At 43.1% G+C, this 16,923-nt stretch overlaps 1 protein-coding gene, 1 long non-coding RNA gene and 4 other non-coding genes across 6 annotated transcripts; all 6 read left to right on the forward strand.

The window, feature by feature from the left end:
* Positions 1-7,673: 7,673 nt before the first annotated feature.
* Positions 7,674-12,620, forward strand: LOC118769522 (mucin-5AC-like; the record flags this gene model as incomplete). The annotated part of the gene is made up of 7 exons (XM_036516652.1): positions 7,674-7,725; positions 9,481-10,882; positions 11,003-11,157; positions 11,392-11,513; positions 12,024-12,085; positions 12,201-12,301; positions 12,559-12,620. Coding segments are annotated over exons 1-7 (1,956 nt in total), but the record flags the coding sequence as incomplete, so codon positions are not given.
* Positions 12,621-12,624: 4 nt separating this feature from the next.
* LOC118769872 lies at positions 12,625-13,671 on the forward strand. The gene is made up of 3 exons (XR_005004521.1): positions 12,625-12,767; positions 12,903-13,002; positions 13,189-13,671. It is a non-coding gene; the product is annotated as an uncharacterized LOC118769872 (long non-coding RNA).
* A 722-nt stretch (positions 13,672-14,393) lies between these two features.
* trnaq-cug lies at positions 14,394-14,465 on the forward strand. Its single transcript has one exon. It is a non-coding gene; the product is annotated as a tRNA-Gln (tRNA).
* A 250-nt stretch (positions 14,466-14,715) lies between these two features.
* Positions 14,716-14,787, forward strand: trnaq-cug. The gene has a single exon. It is a non-coding gene; the product is annotated as a tRNA-Gln (tRNA).
* A 1,296-nt stretch (positions 14,788-16,083) lies between these two features.
* Positions 16,084-16,155, forward strand: trnam-cau. Its single transcript has one exon. It is a non-coding gene; the product is annotated as a tRNA-Met (tRNA).
* Positions 16,156-16,434: 279 nt separating this feature from the next.
* On the forward strand, positions 16,435-16,506 carry trnaq-cug. The gene has a single exon. It is a non-coding gene; the product is annotated as a tRNA-Gln (tRNA).
* The last annotated feature ends 417 nt before the right edge of the window (positions 16,507-16,923 follow it).

Consider the following 16,923-nt stretch of genomic DNA (forward strand, 5'->3'; position numbering starts at 1 on the left):
CTCCAACCACAACAATTGCGCCAACAACTACAACTGAAGCTCCAACCACAACAAACATCCTAACAACTACAACTGCAGCGCCAACCACAACTAATGCACCAACAACAACAACTGAATCTCCAACCACAACAATTGCACCAACAACTACAACTGAAGCTCCAACCACAACAAATGTACCAACAACTACAACTGAAGCTCCAACCACAACTAAGGCACCCACAACTACAACTGAAGCTCCAACCACAACGATTGCATCCACAACTACAACTGAAGCTCCAACCACAACAACTGCACCAACAACTACAATGGCAGCTCTAACCACAACATTTGCACCAACAACTACAACTGAAGCTCCAACCACAACAATTGCACCCACAACTACAACCGAAGCTCCAACCATAACTAATGCACCAACAGCTACAACTGAAGCTTCAACCACAACAATTGCACCAACAACTACAACTGAAGCTCCAACCACAACAAACTTCCTAACAACTACAACTGAAGCTCCAACCACAACAATTGCACAAACAAGTACAACTGAAGCTCCTACCACCACAAACTTCCTAAGAACTACAACTGAAGCTCCAACCACAACAATTGCACCCACAACTACCATTGAAGCCCCAACCACAAGTAATGCACCAACAACTACAACTGAAGCTCCAACCACAACTAAGGCACCCACAACTACAACTGAAGCTCCAACCACAACAATTGCACCAAAAACTACAACTAAAGCTCCAACCACAACGATTGCATCCACAACTACAACTGAAGCTCCAACCACAACAATTGCACCAACAACTACAACTGAAGCTCCAACCACAACTAAGGCACCCACAACTACAAATGAAGCTCCAACCACAACGATTGCATCCACAACTACAACTGAAGCTCCAACCACAACAATTGCACCAACAACTACAACTGAAGTTCCAACCACAACAATTGCACCCACAACTACAGCTGAAGCTCCAACCACAACAATTGCACCAACAACTACAACTGAAGCTCCAACTACAACAATTGCACCAACAACTACAACTGAAGCTCCAACAACAACTAATGCACCAACAACTACAACTGAAGCTCCTACCACAACAATTGCACCCACAACTACAAATGAAGCTCCAACCACAACAATTGCACCAACAACTACAACTGAAGCTCCAATCACAACAATTGCACCAACAACTACAACTGAAGCTCCTACCACAACAAACATCTTAACAACTACAACTGAAGCTCCAACCACAACAATTGCACCAAAAACTACAACTGAAGCTCCAACCACAACGATTGCAACCACAACTACAACTGAAGCTCCAACAACAATTGAACCAACAACTACAACTGAAGCTCCAACCACAACAATTGCACCAACAACTACAACTGAAGCTCCAACCACAACAATTGCACCAACAACTACAACTGAAGCTCCAACCACAACAAATGTACTCAAAACTACAACTGAAGCTCCAACAACAATTGAACCAACAACTACAACTGAAGCTCCAACCACAACAATTGCATCAACAACTACAACTGAAGCTCCAACCACAACTAATGCACCAACAACTACAACTGAAGCTCCAACCACAACAATTGCACCCACAACTACAACTGAAGCTCCAACCACAACAAATGTACCCACAACTACAACTGAAGCTCCAACCACAACAATTGCACCCACAACTACAAGTGAAGCTCCAACCACAACAACTGCACCAACAACTACAACTGAAGCTCCTACCACAACAAACATCCTAACAACTACAACTGAAGCACCAACCACAACAATTGCACCAACAACTACAACTGAAGCTCCGACCACAACTAATGCACCCACAACTACAACTGAAGCTCCAACCACAACAATTGCACCAACAACTACAACTGAAGCTCCAACCACAACAATTGCGCCAACAACTACAACTGAAGCTACAACCACAACAAACATCCTAACAACTACAACTGCAGCGCCAACCACAACTAATGCACCAACAACTACAACTGAAGCTCCAACAACAACTAAAGCAGAAACAACTACAACTGAAGCTCCAACCACAACAATTGCACCAACAACTACAACTGAAGCTCCAACCACAACAATTGTACAAACAACTACAACTGAACCTCCAACCACAACTAATGCACTAACAACTACAACTGAAGCTCCAACCACAACAAATGTACCCACAACTACAACTGAAGCTCCAACCACAACAATTGCACCCACAACTACAACTGAAGCTCCAACCGTAACAAATTCACCAACAACAACAACTGAAGCTTCAACCACAACAAATGCACCAACAACAGCTGCAGCTATAAGCACAACAGCTATCCCAACATCTACAACTGAAGCTCCAAGAACAACAAATGCACTAACACCTGCAACTGAAGCTCCAACCACAAGTAATGCAGCATCAACGAAAACTGAATCTCCATCTACAACAAATGCACCACCAACAGGTGCAGCTATAAGCACAACAGCTATCCCAACATCTACAACTGAAGCTCTCACAACAAATGCACCAACAACTACAACTGAAGCTCCAACCACAGAGAACATCCTGAAAACCACAACTGAAGTGTTAACCACAACTAATGCATCATCTGCAGCTGCAGCTGCAACCACAACAGCCATCCCAACAACTACAACTGAAGCTCCAACCACAACTAATGCACCAATAACTACACCCAAAGCATCAACAACTGCAACTGAAGCTCCAACCACAAGTAATGCAGTATCAACAGCAACTGAATCTCCATCTACAACCAATGCACCACCAACAGCTGCAGCTATAACCACAACAGTTATCCCAACAACTACAACTGAAGCTCCAACCACAACAATTGCACCAACAAGTACAACTGAAGCTCCAACCACAACAATTACACCAACAACTACAACTGAAGCTCCAACCACAACTAATGCACCCACAACTACAACTGAAGCTCCAACCACAACAATTGCACCCACAACTACAACGGAAGCTCCAACCATAACTAATGCACCAACAGCTACAACTGAAGCTTCAACCACAACAATTGCACCAACAACTACAACTGAAGCTCCAACCACAACTAATGCACCAACAACTACAACTGAAGCTCCTACCACAACAAATTTCCTAACAACTACAACTGAAGCTCCAACCACAACAATTGCACCAACAACTACTACTGAAGCTCCAACCACAACTAATGCACCAACAACTACAACTGAAGCTCCAACCACAACAAATGTACCCACAACTACAACTGAAGCTCCAACCACAACAATTGCACCCACAACTACAACTGAAGCTCCAACCACAACAATTGCACCAACAACTACTACTGAAGCTCCAACCACAACTAATGCACCAACAGCTACAACTGAAGCTCCAACCACAACAAATGTACCCACAACTACAACTGAAGCTCCAACCACAACAATTGCACCCACAACTACAACTGAAGCTCGTACCACAACAAACATCCTAACAACTACAACTGAAGCACCAACCACATCAATTGCACCAACAACTACAACTGAAGCTCCAACCACAACTAAAGCAGAAACAACTACAACTGAAGCTCCAACCACAACAATTGCACCAACAACTACAAATGAAGCTCCAACCACAACAATTGCACCAACAACTACAACTGAATCTCCAACCACAACAATTGTACAAACAACTACAACTGAACCTCCAACCACAACTAATGCACCAACAACTACAACTGAAGCTCCTACCACAACAAACATCCTAACAACTACAACTGAAGCTCCATCCACAACAATTTCACCAACAACCACAACTGAAGCTCCAACCACAACAATTGTACCAACAACTACAACTGAAGCTCCAACCACAACTAATGCACCAACAACTACAACTGAAGTTCCAACCAAAACAAACATCCTAACAACTGCAACTAAAGCGCCAACCACATCAATTGCACCAACAACTACAACTGAAGCTCCAACCACAACTAAAGCAGAAACAACTACAACTGAAGCTCCAACCACAACAATTGCACCAACAACTACAAATGAAGCTCCAACCACAACAATTGCACCAACAACTACAACTGAATCTCCAACCACAACAATTGTACAAACAACTACAACTGAACCTCCAACCACAACAATTTCACCAACAACCACAACTGAAGCTCCAACCACAACAATTGTACCAACAACTACAATTGAAGCTCCAACCACAACAAATGTACCCACAACTACAACTGAAGCTCCTACCACAACAATTGCACCCACAACTACAACTGAAGCTCCAACCACAACTAATGCACCAACAACTACAACTGAAGCTCCAACCACAACGATTGCATCCACAACTACAACTGAAGCTCCAACCACAACAAACATCCTAACAACTACAACTGAAGCACCAACCACAACAATTGCACCAACAACTACAACTGAAGCTCCAACCACAACAATTGTACCAACAACTACAACTGAAGCTCCAACCACAACAACTGCACCAACAACTACAACTGAAGCTCCTACCACAACAAACATCCTAACAACTACAACTGAAGCACCAACCACAACAATTGCACCAACAACTACAACTGAAGCTCCGACCACAACTAATGCACCCACAACTACAACTGAAGCTCCAACCACAACAATTGCACCAACAACTACAACTGAAGCTCCAACCACAACAATTGCGCCAACAACTACAACTGAAGCTACTACCACAACAAACATCCTAACAACTACAACTGCAGCGCCAACCACAACAATTGTACAAACAACTACAACTGAACCTCCAACCACAACTAATGCACCAACAACTACAACTGAAGCTCCAACCACAACAAATGTACCCACAACTACAACTGAAGCTCCAACCACAACAATTGCACCCACAACTACAACTGAAGCTCCAACCACAACAACTGCACCAACAACTACAACTGAAGCTCCTACCACAATAAACATCCTAACAACTACAACTGAGGCACCAACCACAACAAATGCACCAACAACAACAACTGAAGCTTCAACCACAACAAATGCACCAACAACAGCCTCAGCTATAAGCACAACAGCTATCCCAACATCTACAACTGAAGCTCCAAGAACAACAAATGCACTAACACCTGCAACTGAAGCTCCAACCACAAGTAATGCAGCATCAACGAAAACTGAATCTCCATCTACAACAAATGCACCACCAACAGGTGCAGCTATAAGCACAACAGCTATCCCAACATCTACAACTGAAGCTCTCACAACAAATGCACCAACAACTACAACTGAAGCTCCAACCACAGACAACATCCTGAAAACCACAACTGAAGTGTTAACCACAACTAATGCATCATCTGCAGCTGCAGCTGCAACCACAACAGCCATCCCAACAACTACAACTGAAGCTCCAACCACAACTAATGCACCAATAACTACACCCAAAGCATCAACAACTGCAACTGAAGCTCCAACCACAAGTAATGCAGTATCAACAGCAACTGAATCTCCATCTACAACCAATGCACCACCAACAGCTGCAGCTATAACCACAACAGTTATCCCAACAACTACAACTGAAGCTCCAACCACAACAATTGCACCAACAAGTACAACTGAAGCTCCAACCACAACAATTACACCAACAACTACAACTGAAGCTCCAACCACAACTAATGCACCCACAACTACAACTGAAGCTCCAACCACAACAATTGCACCCACAACTACAACGGAAGCTCCAACCATAACTAATGCACCAACAACTACAACTGAAGCTCCTACCACAACAATTGCACCAACAACTACAACTGAAGCTCCAACCACAACTAATGCACCAACAACTACAACTGAAGCTCCTACCACAACAAACTTCCTTACAACTACAACTGAAGCTCCAACCACAACAATTGCACAAACAAGTACAACTGAAGCTCCTACCACCACAAACTTCCTAACAACTACAACTGAAGCTCCAACCACAACAATTGCACCCACAACTACAATTGAAGCCCCAACCACAAGTAATGCACCAACAACTACAACTGAAGCTCCAACCACAACAAATGCACCAACAACTACAATTGAAGCTCCAACCACAACTAAGGCACCCACAACTACAAATGAAGCTCCAACCACAACGATTGCATCCACAACTACAACTGAAGCTCCAACCACAACAAACACCCCAACGACTACAACGGAAGCTCCAACCACAACAATTGCACCAACAACTACAACTGAAGTTCCAACCACAACAATTGCACCCACAACTACAGCTGAAGCTCCAACCACAACAAACACCAAGACAACTACAACGGAAGCTCAAGCCACAACAATTGCACAAACAACTACAACTGAAGCTCCAACCACAACTAATGCACCAACAACTGCAACTGAAGCTCCAACCACAAGTAATGCAGTATCAACAGCAACTGAATCTCCATCTACAAACAATGCACCACCAACAGCTGCAGCTATAACCACAACAGTTATCCCAACAACTACAACTGAAGCTCCAACCACAACAATTGCACCAACAAGTACAACTGAAGCTCCAACCACAACAATTACACCAACAACTACAACTGAAGCTCCAACCACAACTAATGCACCAACAACTACAGCTGAAGCTCCGACCACAACAATTGCACCAACAACTACAACTGAAGCTCCAACCACAACAAATTCACCAACAACTACAACTGAATCTCCACACACAACAAATTCACCAAAAACTACAACTGAAGCTCCAACCACAACAAATGCATTAACAACTGCAACTGAATCTCCAACCACAACAATTGCACCAACAACTGCAACTGAATCTCCAACCACAACAATGGCACCCACAACTACAACCGAAGCTCCAACCACTACTAATGCACCAACAAGTACAACTGAAGCTACAACCACAACAAATGTACCCACACCTACAACTGAAGCTCCAACCACAACAAATTCACCAACAACAACTGAAGCTTCAACCAGAACAAATGCACCAACAACTACAACTGAAGCTCCAATCACAACAATTGCACCAACAACTACAACTGAAGCTCCAACCACAGAGAACATCCTGAAAACCACAACTGAAGTGTTAACCACAACTAATGCATCATCTGCAGCTGCAGCTGCAACCACAACAGCCATCCCAACAACTACAACTGAAGCTCCAACCACAACTAATGCACCAATAACTACACTCAAAGCATCAACAACTGCAACTGAAGCTCCAACCACAAGTAATGCAGTATCAACAGCAACTGAATCTCCATCTACAACCAATGCACCACCAACAGCTGCAGCTATAACCACAACAGCTATCCCAACAACTACAACTGAAGCTCCAACCACAACAATTGCACCAACAAGTACAACTGAAGCTCCAACCACAACAATTGCACCAACAACTACAACTGAAGCTCCAACCACAACTAATGCACCAACAACTACAGCTGAAGCTCCGACCACAACAATTGCACCAACAAGTACAACTGAAGCTCCAACCACAACAAATTCACCAACAACTACAACTGAATCTCCACACACAACAAATTCACCAAAAACTACAACTGAAGCTCCAACCACAACAAATGCATTAACAACTGCAACTGAATCTCCAACCACAACAATTGCACCAACAACTGCAACTGAATCTCCAACCACAACAATGGCACCCACAACTACAACCGAAGCTCCAACCACTACTAATGCACCAACAAGTACAACTGAAGCTACAACCACAACAAATGTACCCACACCTACAACTGAAGCTCCAACCACAACAAATTCACCAACAACAACTGAAGCTTCAACCAGAACAAATGCACCAACAACTACAACTGAAGCTCCAATCACAACAATTGCACCAACAACTACAACTGAAGCTCCAACCACAGAGAACATCCTGAAAACCACAACTGAAGTGTTAACCACAACTAATGCATCATCTGCAGCTGCAGCTGCAACCACAACAGCCATCCCAACAACTACAACTGAAGCTCCAACCACAACTAATGCACCAATAACTACACTCAAAGCATCAACAACTGCAACTGAAGCTCCAACCACAAGTAATGCAGTATCAACAGCAACTGAATCTCCATCTACAACCAATGCACCACCAACAGCTGCAGCTATAACCACAACAGCTATCCCAACAACTACAACTGAAGCTCCAACCACAACAATTGCACCAACAAGTACAACTGAAGCTCCAACCACAACAATTGCACCAACAACTACAACTGAAGCTCCAACCACAACTAATGCACCAACAACTACAGCTGAAGCTCCGACCACAACAATTGCACCAACAAGTACAACTGAAGCTCCAACCACAACAAATTCACCAACAACTACAACTGAATCTCCACACACAACAAATTCACCAAAAACTACAACTGAAGCTCCAATCACAACAAATGTATTAACAACTGCAACTGAATCTCCAACCACAACAATTGCACCAACAACTGCAACTGAAGCTCCAACCACAACAATGGCACCCACAACTACAACCGAAGCTCCAACCACTACTAATGCACCAACAACTACAACTGAAGCTACAACCACAACAAATGTACCCACACCTACAACTGAAGCTCCAACCACAACAAATTCACCAACAACAACAACTGAAGCTTCAACCACAATAAATGCACCAACAACTACAACTGAAGCTCCAACCACAACAATTGCACCAACAACAACTGAAGCTCCAACCACAACTAATGCACCCACAACTACAACAGAAGCTCCAACCACCACAAATGCACCAACAACTACAACTGAAGCTCCAACCGTAACAAATTCACCAACAACAACAACTGAAGCTTCAACCACAACAAATGCACCAACAACTACAACTGAAGCTCCAATCACAACAAATGCACCAACAACTGCAACTGAAGCTCCAACCACAAGTAATGCAGCATCAACGAAAACTGAATCTCCATCTACAACAAATGCACCACCAACAGCTGCAGCTATAAGCACAACAGCTATCCCAACATCTACAACTGAAGCTCTCACAAGAACTGCACCAACAACTACAACTGAAGCTCCAACCACAGAGAACATCCTGAAAACCACAACTGAAGTGTTAACCACAACTAATGCATCATCTGCAGCTGCAGCTGCAACCACAACAGCCATCCCAACAACTACAACTGAAGCACTGACCACAACTAAAGCACCAACAACAATTGAAGCTCTAACCACAAATGCACCAGTAACTACAACTGAAGCTCCAAGTACAACTAATGCACTAAAAACAACATCTAATGCACGACTAACAACAACAGCTGAAGCTCCAACAACTAATTTGGCAACAACTACAACTGAAGCTCCAACCACAACTAATGCACCAATAACTACACCCAAAGCATCAACAACTGCAACTGAAGCTCCAACCACAAGTAATGCAGTATCAACAGCAACTGAATCCCCATCTACAACCAATGCACCACCAACAGCTGCAGCTATAACCACAACAGCTATCCCAACATCTACAACTGGAGCTCTAACAACAACAATTGTACCAACAATTACAACCAAAGTTCCAACCACAACTAATGCACCAGCCAGCGCAGCTTTAGCTCCAACAACAACAAATGCACCAAGAAGTACATCTGAAGTTCCAACCACAACTAATGTAGCATCAACCACAACTGCAACTGCATCTGCAACAAATGCACCAACAACAGCTGCAGCTACAACAACAACAGCCTTCCCAATAACTACAATTGGAGCTCCAACAACAACAAATGCACCAACAACTAAAACTGAAGCTCCAACCACAGCAATAGTACCAGCAACAACTGTAGCCACAACGACACCAGCCATCCCATCAGCTACAACTAAATCACCGACCACAACTAATGCACCAACAACAACTGAAGCTCCAACTACAACTAATGCACCAATAACTACACCCAAAGCATCAACAACTGCAACTGAAGCTCCAACCACAAGTAATGCAGTATCAACAGCAACTGAATCTCCATCTACAACCAATGCACCACCAACAGCTGCAGCTATAACCACAACAGCTATCCCAACATCTACAACTGAAGCTCCAGCAACAACAAATACACCAACAACTAAAGCTGAGGCTTTAACCACAAGTAATGCACCTACAACAATTGAAGTTCCAACAACAACAACTACACCAACAACAACAACTGAAGCTTCAACCACAACAATTGCACCAACAACAATTGTAGCTCCTAACACAACAAACATCCCAACAAGTACAACTGAAGGTCCAACAGCACCTAATGCACCAATATCAACTGTACCTCCAACCGTAACAAACTCACCAACAACCATAACTGAATCTTCAACAACAACAATTCCACCAACAACTACAACTGAAGCTCCAACCACAACTAATTCACCAGCAACATCTGTACTCTCAACTACACCAAACATCCTAACTACAACTGAGGCTACAACAACCACATATGCACCAACAACTACACCTCATGCTCCAACAACAACAAATGCACCAACAACTGCAGCTGTTGGAACCACAGGCTTTGTTGTTATGAACACCACAACAACCATGAATTTGGTTCCTTCTACTGCTCCACAGACACCCCTCATAACAACTGCTGCTCTGTCTACCTCTGCTTCAACATCTGCAATCACTGCAGGATCCTCCCCTGTAACTAATGCCGCAGCAGCCTCAACAGCTGAAGGTGCCTCTGTCGCCATGACAACAAATTCTCCAGCTGCAACAAATACAACTACAACAACAGCTGCAAACTCAGTGACTTCCCCAACAGCTGCCACGAGCGGTGTACCTGTGGTTGTTGCACCGACTGTCTCTGGGGGTTCCTCTGGTGCATCAGCAACCACAGCACCACCAACCACGTAAGATTTCCCGTGTGGCTTTTCAGTGTTACGTCCAATTGGTGAATTGGCTTGTTCTGTCCTAATGCTGTTGAAAAGCATCGCTGATTATTGGAATGTTTTCTCTTTGTGTTTCTGCAGCATCGGGACGGTGCTGATCTTCATCCGCTTTGTGTTCTACACCCTGAATCCAGTCCCCAGTGAGAGCCAGATTCTCAGCCTCGCCAGCACACTGTTAGACTCTCGCGTCAGGAGTCTGAACGACCCCCAGAAACTGCAGAATGTCACTTATGAGAGTATGTTTTTGTTGTATAACAATATCACACTACTCATATGAGCTTGAACTGATAAAGTCCTCAGTGCTTCTTGATTTGGAGGAATGATGCAGTGTCAATGTGCTTTCATGCATTAATAACATTAATAACTGCATTCAGGAGTCTGCATTAATAACTGCATTCAGGAGTCCTACAAAATTTGAGATCAAAGCCTTCTCATAACATTTTGTCTTAAAATCTCCTTCCTCTCACCAGAATTATCAAACTTCTCCTTCGCTGTCAATGTGGCCTACCAGATACTCAACGTGAGCATGTCAGAGAGCATGGGACTGAGAAATGAGACTTACAACCTCATCCAGGACTCTGTGAACAACCTGGTAAGCCTCGCCTGTTAGAGCAGAGAGACATCACTATTGCACCAAATCATATAGCAAGAAAGAGGTAGACAGAGAGAGAGAGAGAGAGAGAGAGAGAGAGAGAGATGTCTCGTATTATATCACCTGGTATTTTTTAGTACCAGAATGAGCAATTCCAGTCCTGTTGGAAGGAGGGCTCCCCACATTTAAATTAATACTTGCAATGCCATGCAGGATCATAGCTGCACTGTCATGTGTATTAGTATGTACACTTTGAGGTATTCCTGCATCTAACATGAGACAGAAAGAGGAAATGAAAAGAGAGTGATGCAAACCCTTTACTCTAATAGGTTTAGCTGTGTTACTGAAGCTGCCTTTTCAGCACAAATCTACTGGTATTGCAATATGAAACATCTCTGGGTTATGCAATGGAAGCATGAACATGAAGGTCTCCATAAAAAGCATAAGAATCTCAGGATCTGGTGTATTGATCCTTTTGTTTGTTTTTCCCCTTCAATGTTTGACCTCCAGCTGAATTTAATTCTGAACAAACCCGGGGCGAATCCTTTCGTCTTTCCACGAGCGAATTACACGTAAGTCCTCAGTCTGGCGTTTCTTGTAGAACTCTAGGGTGCGTGTGTCATTTCATCAGCATGAGGCTGGTAAGAAAGGCATAGCAACTCTGCATTTATTTCTTCATTCCTACAGGAGCATGCCTAACCAAATTGAGGCTGACGTGCAGTACGTCTTTCGGGAAGGTGACATTAACCAACCCAGTGCTTTCCTGGCTGCCATTCTGAAAGTCTCTGGTAGGTTCCTCACTGCACCCATAAATTTCAATTTTTTTTGAGCAATCAAATCTTCCAGAACTACTGTTTATGTATAAGAGATGCATCATAAAACCAACGTTTCCCAAACCTCTCCTGGTGGACCCCGTGTCCTGCATGTCTGAGATCTCTCCCTGCTCTAACACAAGTGCTTCAAGTTCATTGGCAGAAGCTCCAATGACATTTACATTATTCTCTGACATGCTACAAGACTAGATTGATTGATTCTCCATTTTCAGGCCTGGCCACCACTGCTGCCCCAACAACAACCACGACCACAACCACGACCACCACAACCACCACAACCACGGCCAGCCCCACAGTCCTGCTGCCCACGGCCACGGGGAACAGCACGGTGGCGGGAGGGAGCTTCCCTGGCTGGGCTCTGGCCATCATCATACCCTGCGGTATCGCCATCATCCTGGTGCCCTGTTGGATCCTCCTGTGTGTAAGTACTGGCTGCCGGCGTGTGTGTGTGTCTGTGCGTTCATGTGTGTGTACGCCTCTTGTGTGTGGTATCTTTCTCTTTCTCGGGGTCTCTGTGTGTCACAGTAAATTCACTCTCTCTGTCTCGGTGTCACAGTGCCTGCTGTGTGGCTGCTGTGCAGCTCTTAGAAGACGCTGGCACAGGAGACGGTCCTACAACGTGCAATACACCACACGGAACAGCCTCTTCTGAGAAGGTGGGTGCCACTTTATACCTGTACTGTGAAACGACCGCTTACAATAATGACTCTATTATTGACAATTCAAACAAGGACACAATGTTGAAAACATTAATGAATAATGGTATAGTTGGTATCAAGATACAGTTAATAAAAGATATATTTTATGGAATTTTGATTCTGTTTTTCATGTTGAACTTTCAGACCCATCCAGCACTTACCCATAGAAGAGTCAACCAACATCAACAGCATCTACCCCAAAAAGACCTTCGTCTCCTACGACATGATGCACCATCCCACGATGCTATGATACACTTCACTTCAGGGATCAGAGGGGAAATGAATGATCTTTTCACTGTTGTTAAGAAACACTTTTAACAGTATGTGTTTCTCAGAAAATGCTGGTCAATGGACACTTGGTATTTCGCAAACACCGTCTTCATTTTCACTTTAGCAGTTTGATACTGTGTTGATGTTCTGCTATGCAAATACATGACCTCCTTCTTTTGTCTGTAAAATAAGCCTCGACGTTCAGCTGGAATCTGAATATTTAATTGCTGTCAGTGTTTTCTTAGAAACATTCTGTCATTTGTATGTGCATGTCAAAATCGGCTACTCTATGGCTGGATAATGTGTGCGCTGTCATTGTTGTAGGTCTACCGTTATTATATGGGAGAAGCATGTTCCGTTCACAGCCACGTTACCTTCGTGAGACTTCGTGTATTAATGTCATCATGAAGCATTATTTAATATTATTTATTTTCATGAAAATTATTTAATGATTCGTAGAGATCGTTTACGATTGCAGTGTTTCAGATTTACCGAATAACAATGATAACAAATCATTTTACAAATTTGATTTGTAAATTTTAAATTTGCAAATAAAATAATCTGAATGGATGAAAATATTTTGAGTTTGCTCATTGTAAGTTTATGTAAGACTGTAATGTTTACTTAATTAGTTTACTAGCTAATTAGTTGATGACAGACACAATTCAATGTTTGTTTACCGTCGTTTAATTACCTGTGGTAAAGTGTTCCTTTGAGATGTAAGGGCACGATTACATTCATTATCTATCTCTTAGTCGAATAGTCGGAACGCCCTCCGCTGTGAATATTTATTATGCTAATTTTGAGTAGAGCATTTGTTATTTTTAACAGCGTTTCGCCAGTCATTAAAATCGCTCCATGATTCAATCAAAATGTGAGAATGGAATATGAGTTTTAGGAACATGGTGAATTTCGAGAGAAATTTTTGACAGCAAATGTGTCAACGGATGCTGAAGTCTGAGGAAAGGGTAATTTAAGGTATCATGGTTTTTAAAGTCACTAATATTTGCAGATATTTAATGGGGAAAAGAATTATGCTGTTTTATAGGATTATTAACTCGCCCACTAGTCGCAGAAATGGTTCCATGGTGTAATGGTTAGCACTCTGGACTCTGAATCCAGCGATCCGAGTTCAAATCTCGGTGGAACCTGACATTTTCAGATGCACAGTGGACTGTCTTCCGATATACAGTGGACTGTTTTGGCTTCGAGCTCAGATTCTGTACTGCAAACAAAATATAGGCTACTCTATACTATCTAGGAAATTGACAGTGTCCCCTTTTTGCGTTTTATTTCATCACTCCGTTGTGAAGATGCTTCTTCTTTACCTTCTTTAAAACTAACACCGCGGTCCCTGTGCAATGTCCACGTGTGGGTTAAGTTATAAATGATGGGAGTGGCGGTTCCATGGTGTAATGGTTAGCACTCTGGACTCTGAATCCAGCGATCCGAGTTCAAATCTCGGTGGGACCTGTCTTTTTTTTCCTCTGAGTATTATGCACACAAAGCCACATAACCAAAGTTCATCTCATCGAAATGATGAAGTGTTCTGAAAGCCTTTTCCGCAATGGTCTTGAGCCACGAAGAGAAGAGATACTCTACATGCTGTACATAGCTGTGGCATAAACTTGCTCTCTGGAATGCCATAAAGTCAAACCACAGAGTAAATCATCTTGTTCTCGTATGAGTGCCTCCTTCCCCCGCGGCCATTTAACGCCAGTTTAACTCAATTATAGTGGTATTACAAGATTCCAGCTAACGGTAGCTATCTAACACATCGCCCTGTGCCAAGTTTAATAGCCAGTTAAATTGTTCGGTAAGCAAGGCGATTGTTTTTGGTTGTATGTAATTCATTTGTAAGACGTCATAAAATTCAACTCTGAAAGAACTTTTATTTTGAAATTCTTATTCTCGGTGCTCCCGGAAAGGGCCTTTGTTAGAGGATGCGATGAGCAGTACTTCGGCGTCTCCGCTTATCTGGCTCACAAATGTCACAACTTCACCGCTGCTATCGTGTAAACCGCGGTTTGTGAGGAATGTCAAACCCCCTTTATTTTCAGTCTCAGTTAGCCTCCAGTATGGAGGTATTAACTACAGACGCAGTGGCATAAATTAGTAAACTCGTTGATGGATGCTGTGCCGTTTCTACTTTTGACAATGCGCTGGCGCTTTGAAGACAAAGTTATAGTTGGTGGAGAAAGAGCAGAGGGTTGCAGTACTCGATGACCTCTGTAAACATCACTCTGGAGGTTTAGGTCTGCTAGGAACTCTGGAGAGGATGGACCTACATTTCATTGCTTAATAAAAGACACTTTCACGTGAACGTTTTATTACTTAGCTAACGGTTGTACAGGATTGAATGAAGAGTTAGGCGGTGCGTTTCTGGTTAATGTTTCGCCGCATCCCATTACTTTGTCAGAGGACAGACATTATCAAACTGTTGAGAGTCTTGTACGAAGGGTGGGTACCAGCTTAACGAGAGATGGCGAGAAAGACAAGAAAGATGTTGGCCTACTTTCACACCATGTGGCCACAAAATATGAAGTGAGCTCAGATGCGTACAAACCAACCTCTTTAGTGTCCTGCAAATGGTCCTACTGATATGATTGTCGTGGCATTTGTTGTGTTATTGCTGGAATTTGGATAATAAAACGTCTCAGCAATAAAGAGTATCAAATATTGGAGGGGTGAATTTCTTTAAAACCCGGTTAAGTGAACCGAAATGCCAATATCCTTTATTTTTACCAAAATAAGTTTATGACGCTATAAAGCAGAGTGGCGCAGCGGAAGCGTGCTGGGCCCATAACCCAGAGGTCGATGGATCGAAACCATCCTCTGCTAGATTTTGTCCTATATTTATAAACTCCAACTAGCCCCTTATTGTAGCGGCAGTGCCGCATAGTGGTAAAGAGCAGGGTACGTAACTGAGAAAAAAGAGAAAATGGGACATCTCCTTATGTGTTGCCTCAGGACATATTGCTTTGAAAATAAACTTGATTTCAATTGATTTGCTAAAAAACGGGTTCTTTGGATCACTCAGTTTCAACACTATAATTCCCCTTGCAATACGTCTAGTGCTGTTGTGGTGTGCACGAGGGTGCAGTCGGGATGTTCAAAAGTGGTTCCATGGTGTAATGGTTAGCACTCTGGACTCTGAATCCAGCGATCCGAGTTCAAATCTCGGTGGAACCTGCCTTTTCTTACTTTGATCAAGGCCTGACAAGAGCGTATCGGTAAGAGTACACACGTTGTCAATATAGAGGAGAAAAAATACGATGGCAACTGCTGTTTTCGGTAGGAAACATACAATTTGACCAAGATCATTACTGAAAACAAGACGACGACACACTGTCTGCTGCAATCAAGTGTGAACGCGAAATGTCATGCTTTTTCTCAGGCAGATTGAAATTATTTCAAGAGGTTTTAAAAACCGGCTCGCGGCGGTGAGAGCTCCGAACGTAACCAATAGACCACCAGGTCTGCTAACATTTCTAGGAAGGAAGGACCTAAACTTCGTCTAGCATTGCCATCCCTGTACACAAGGCAATCTCAGTCCAGATTATTCTCATATGTAGTTCCCCGCTGGTGGAACGAGCTACTTTACCCTAT

The sequence above is a fragment of the Megalops cyprinoides genome, chromosome 22 (assembly GCF_013368585.1).
Source record: "Megalops cyprinoides isolate fMegCyp1 chromosome 22, fMegCyp1.pri, whole genome shotgun sequence".
NCBI lineage: Eukaryota > Metazoa > Chordata > Actinopteri > Elopiformes > Megalopidae > Megalops > Megalops cyprinoides.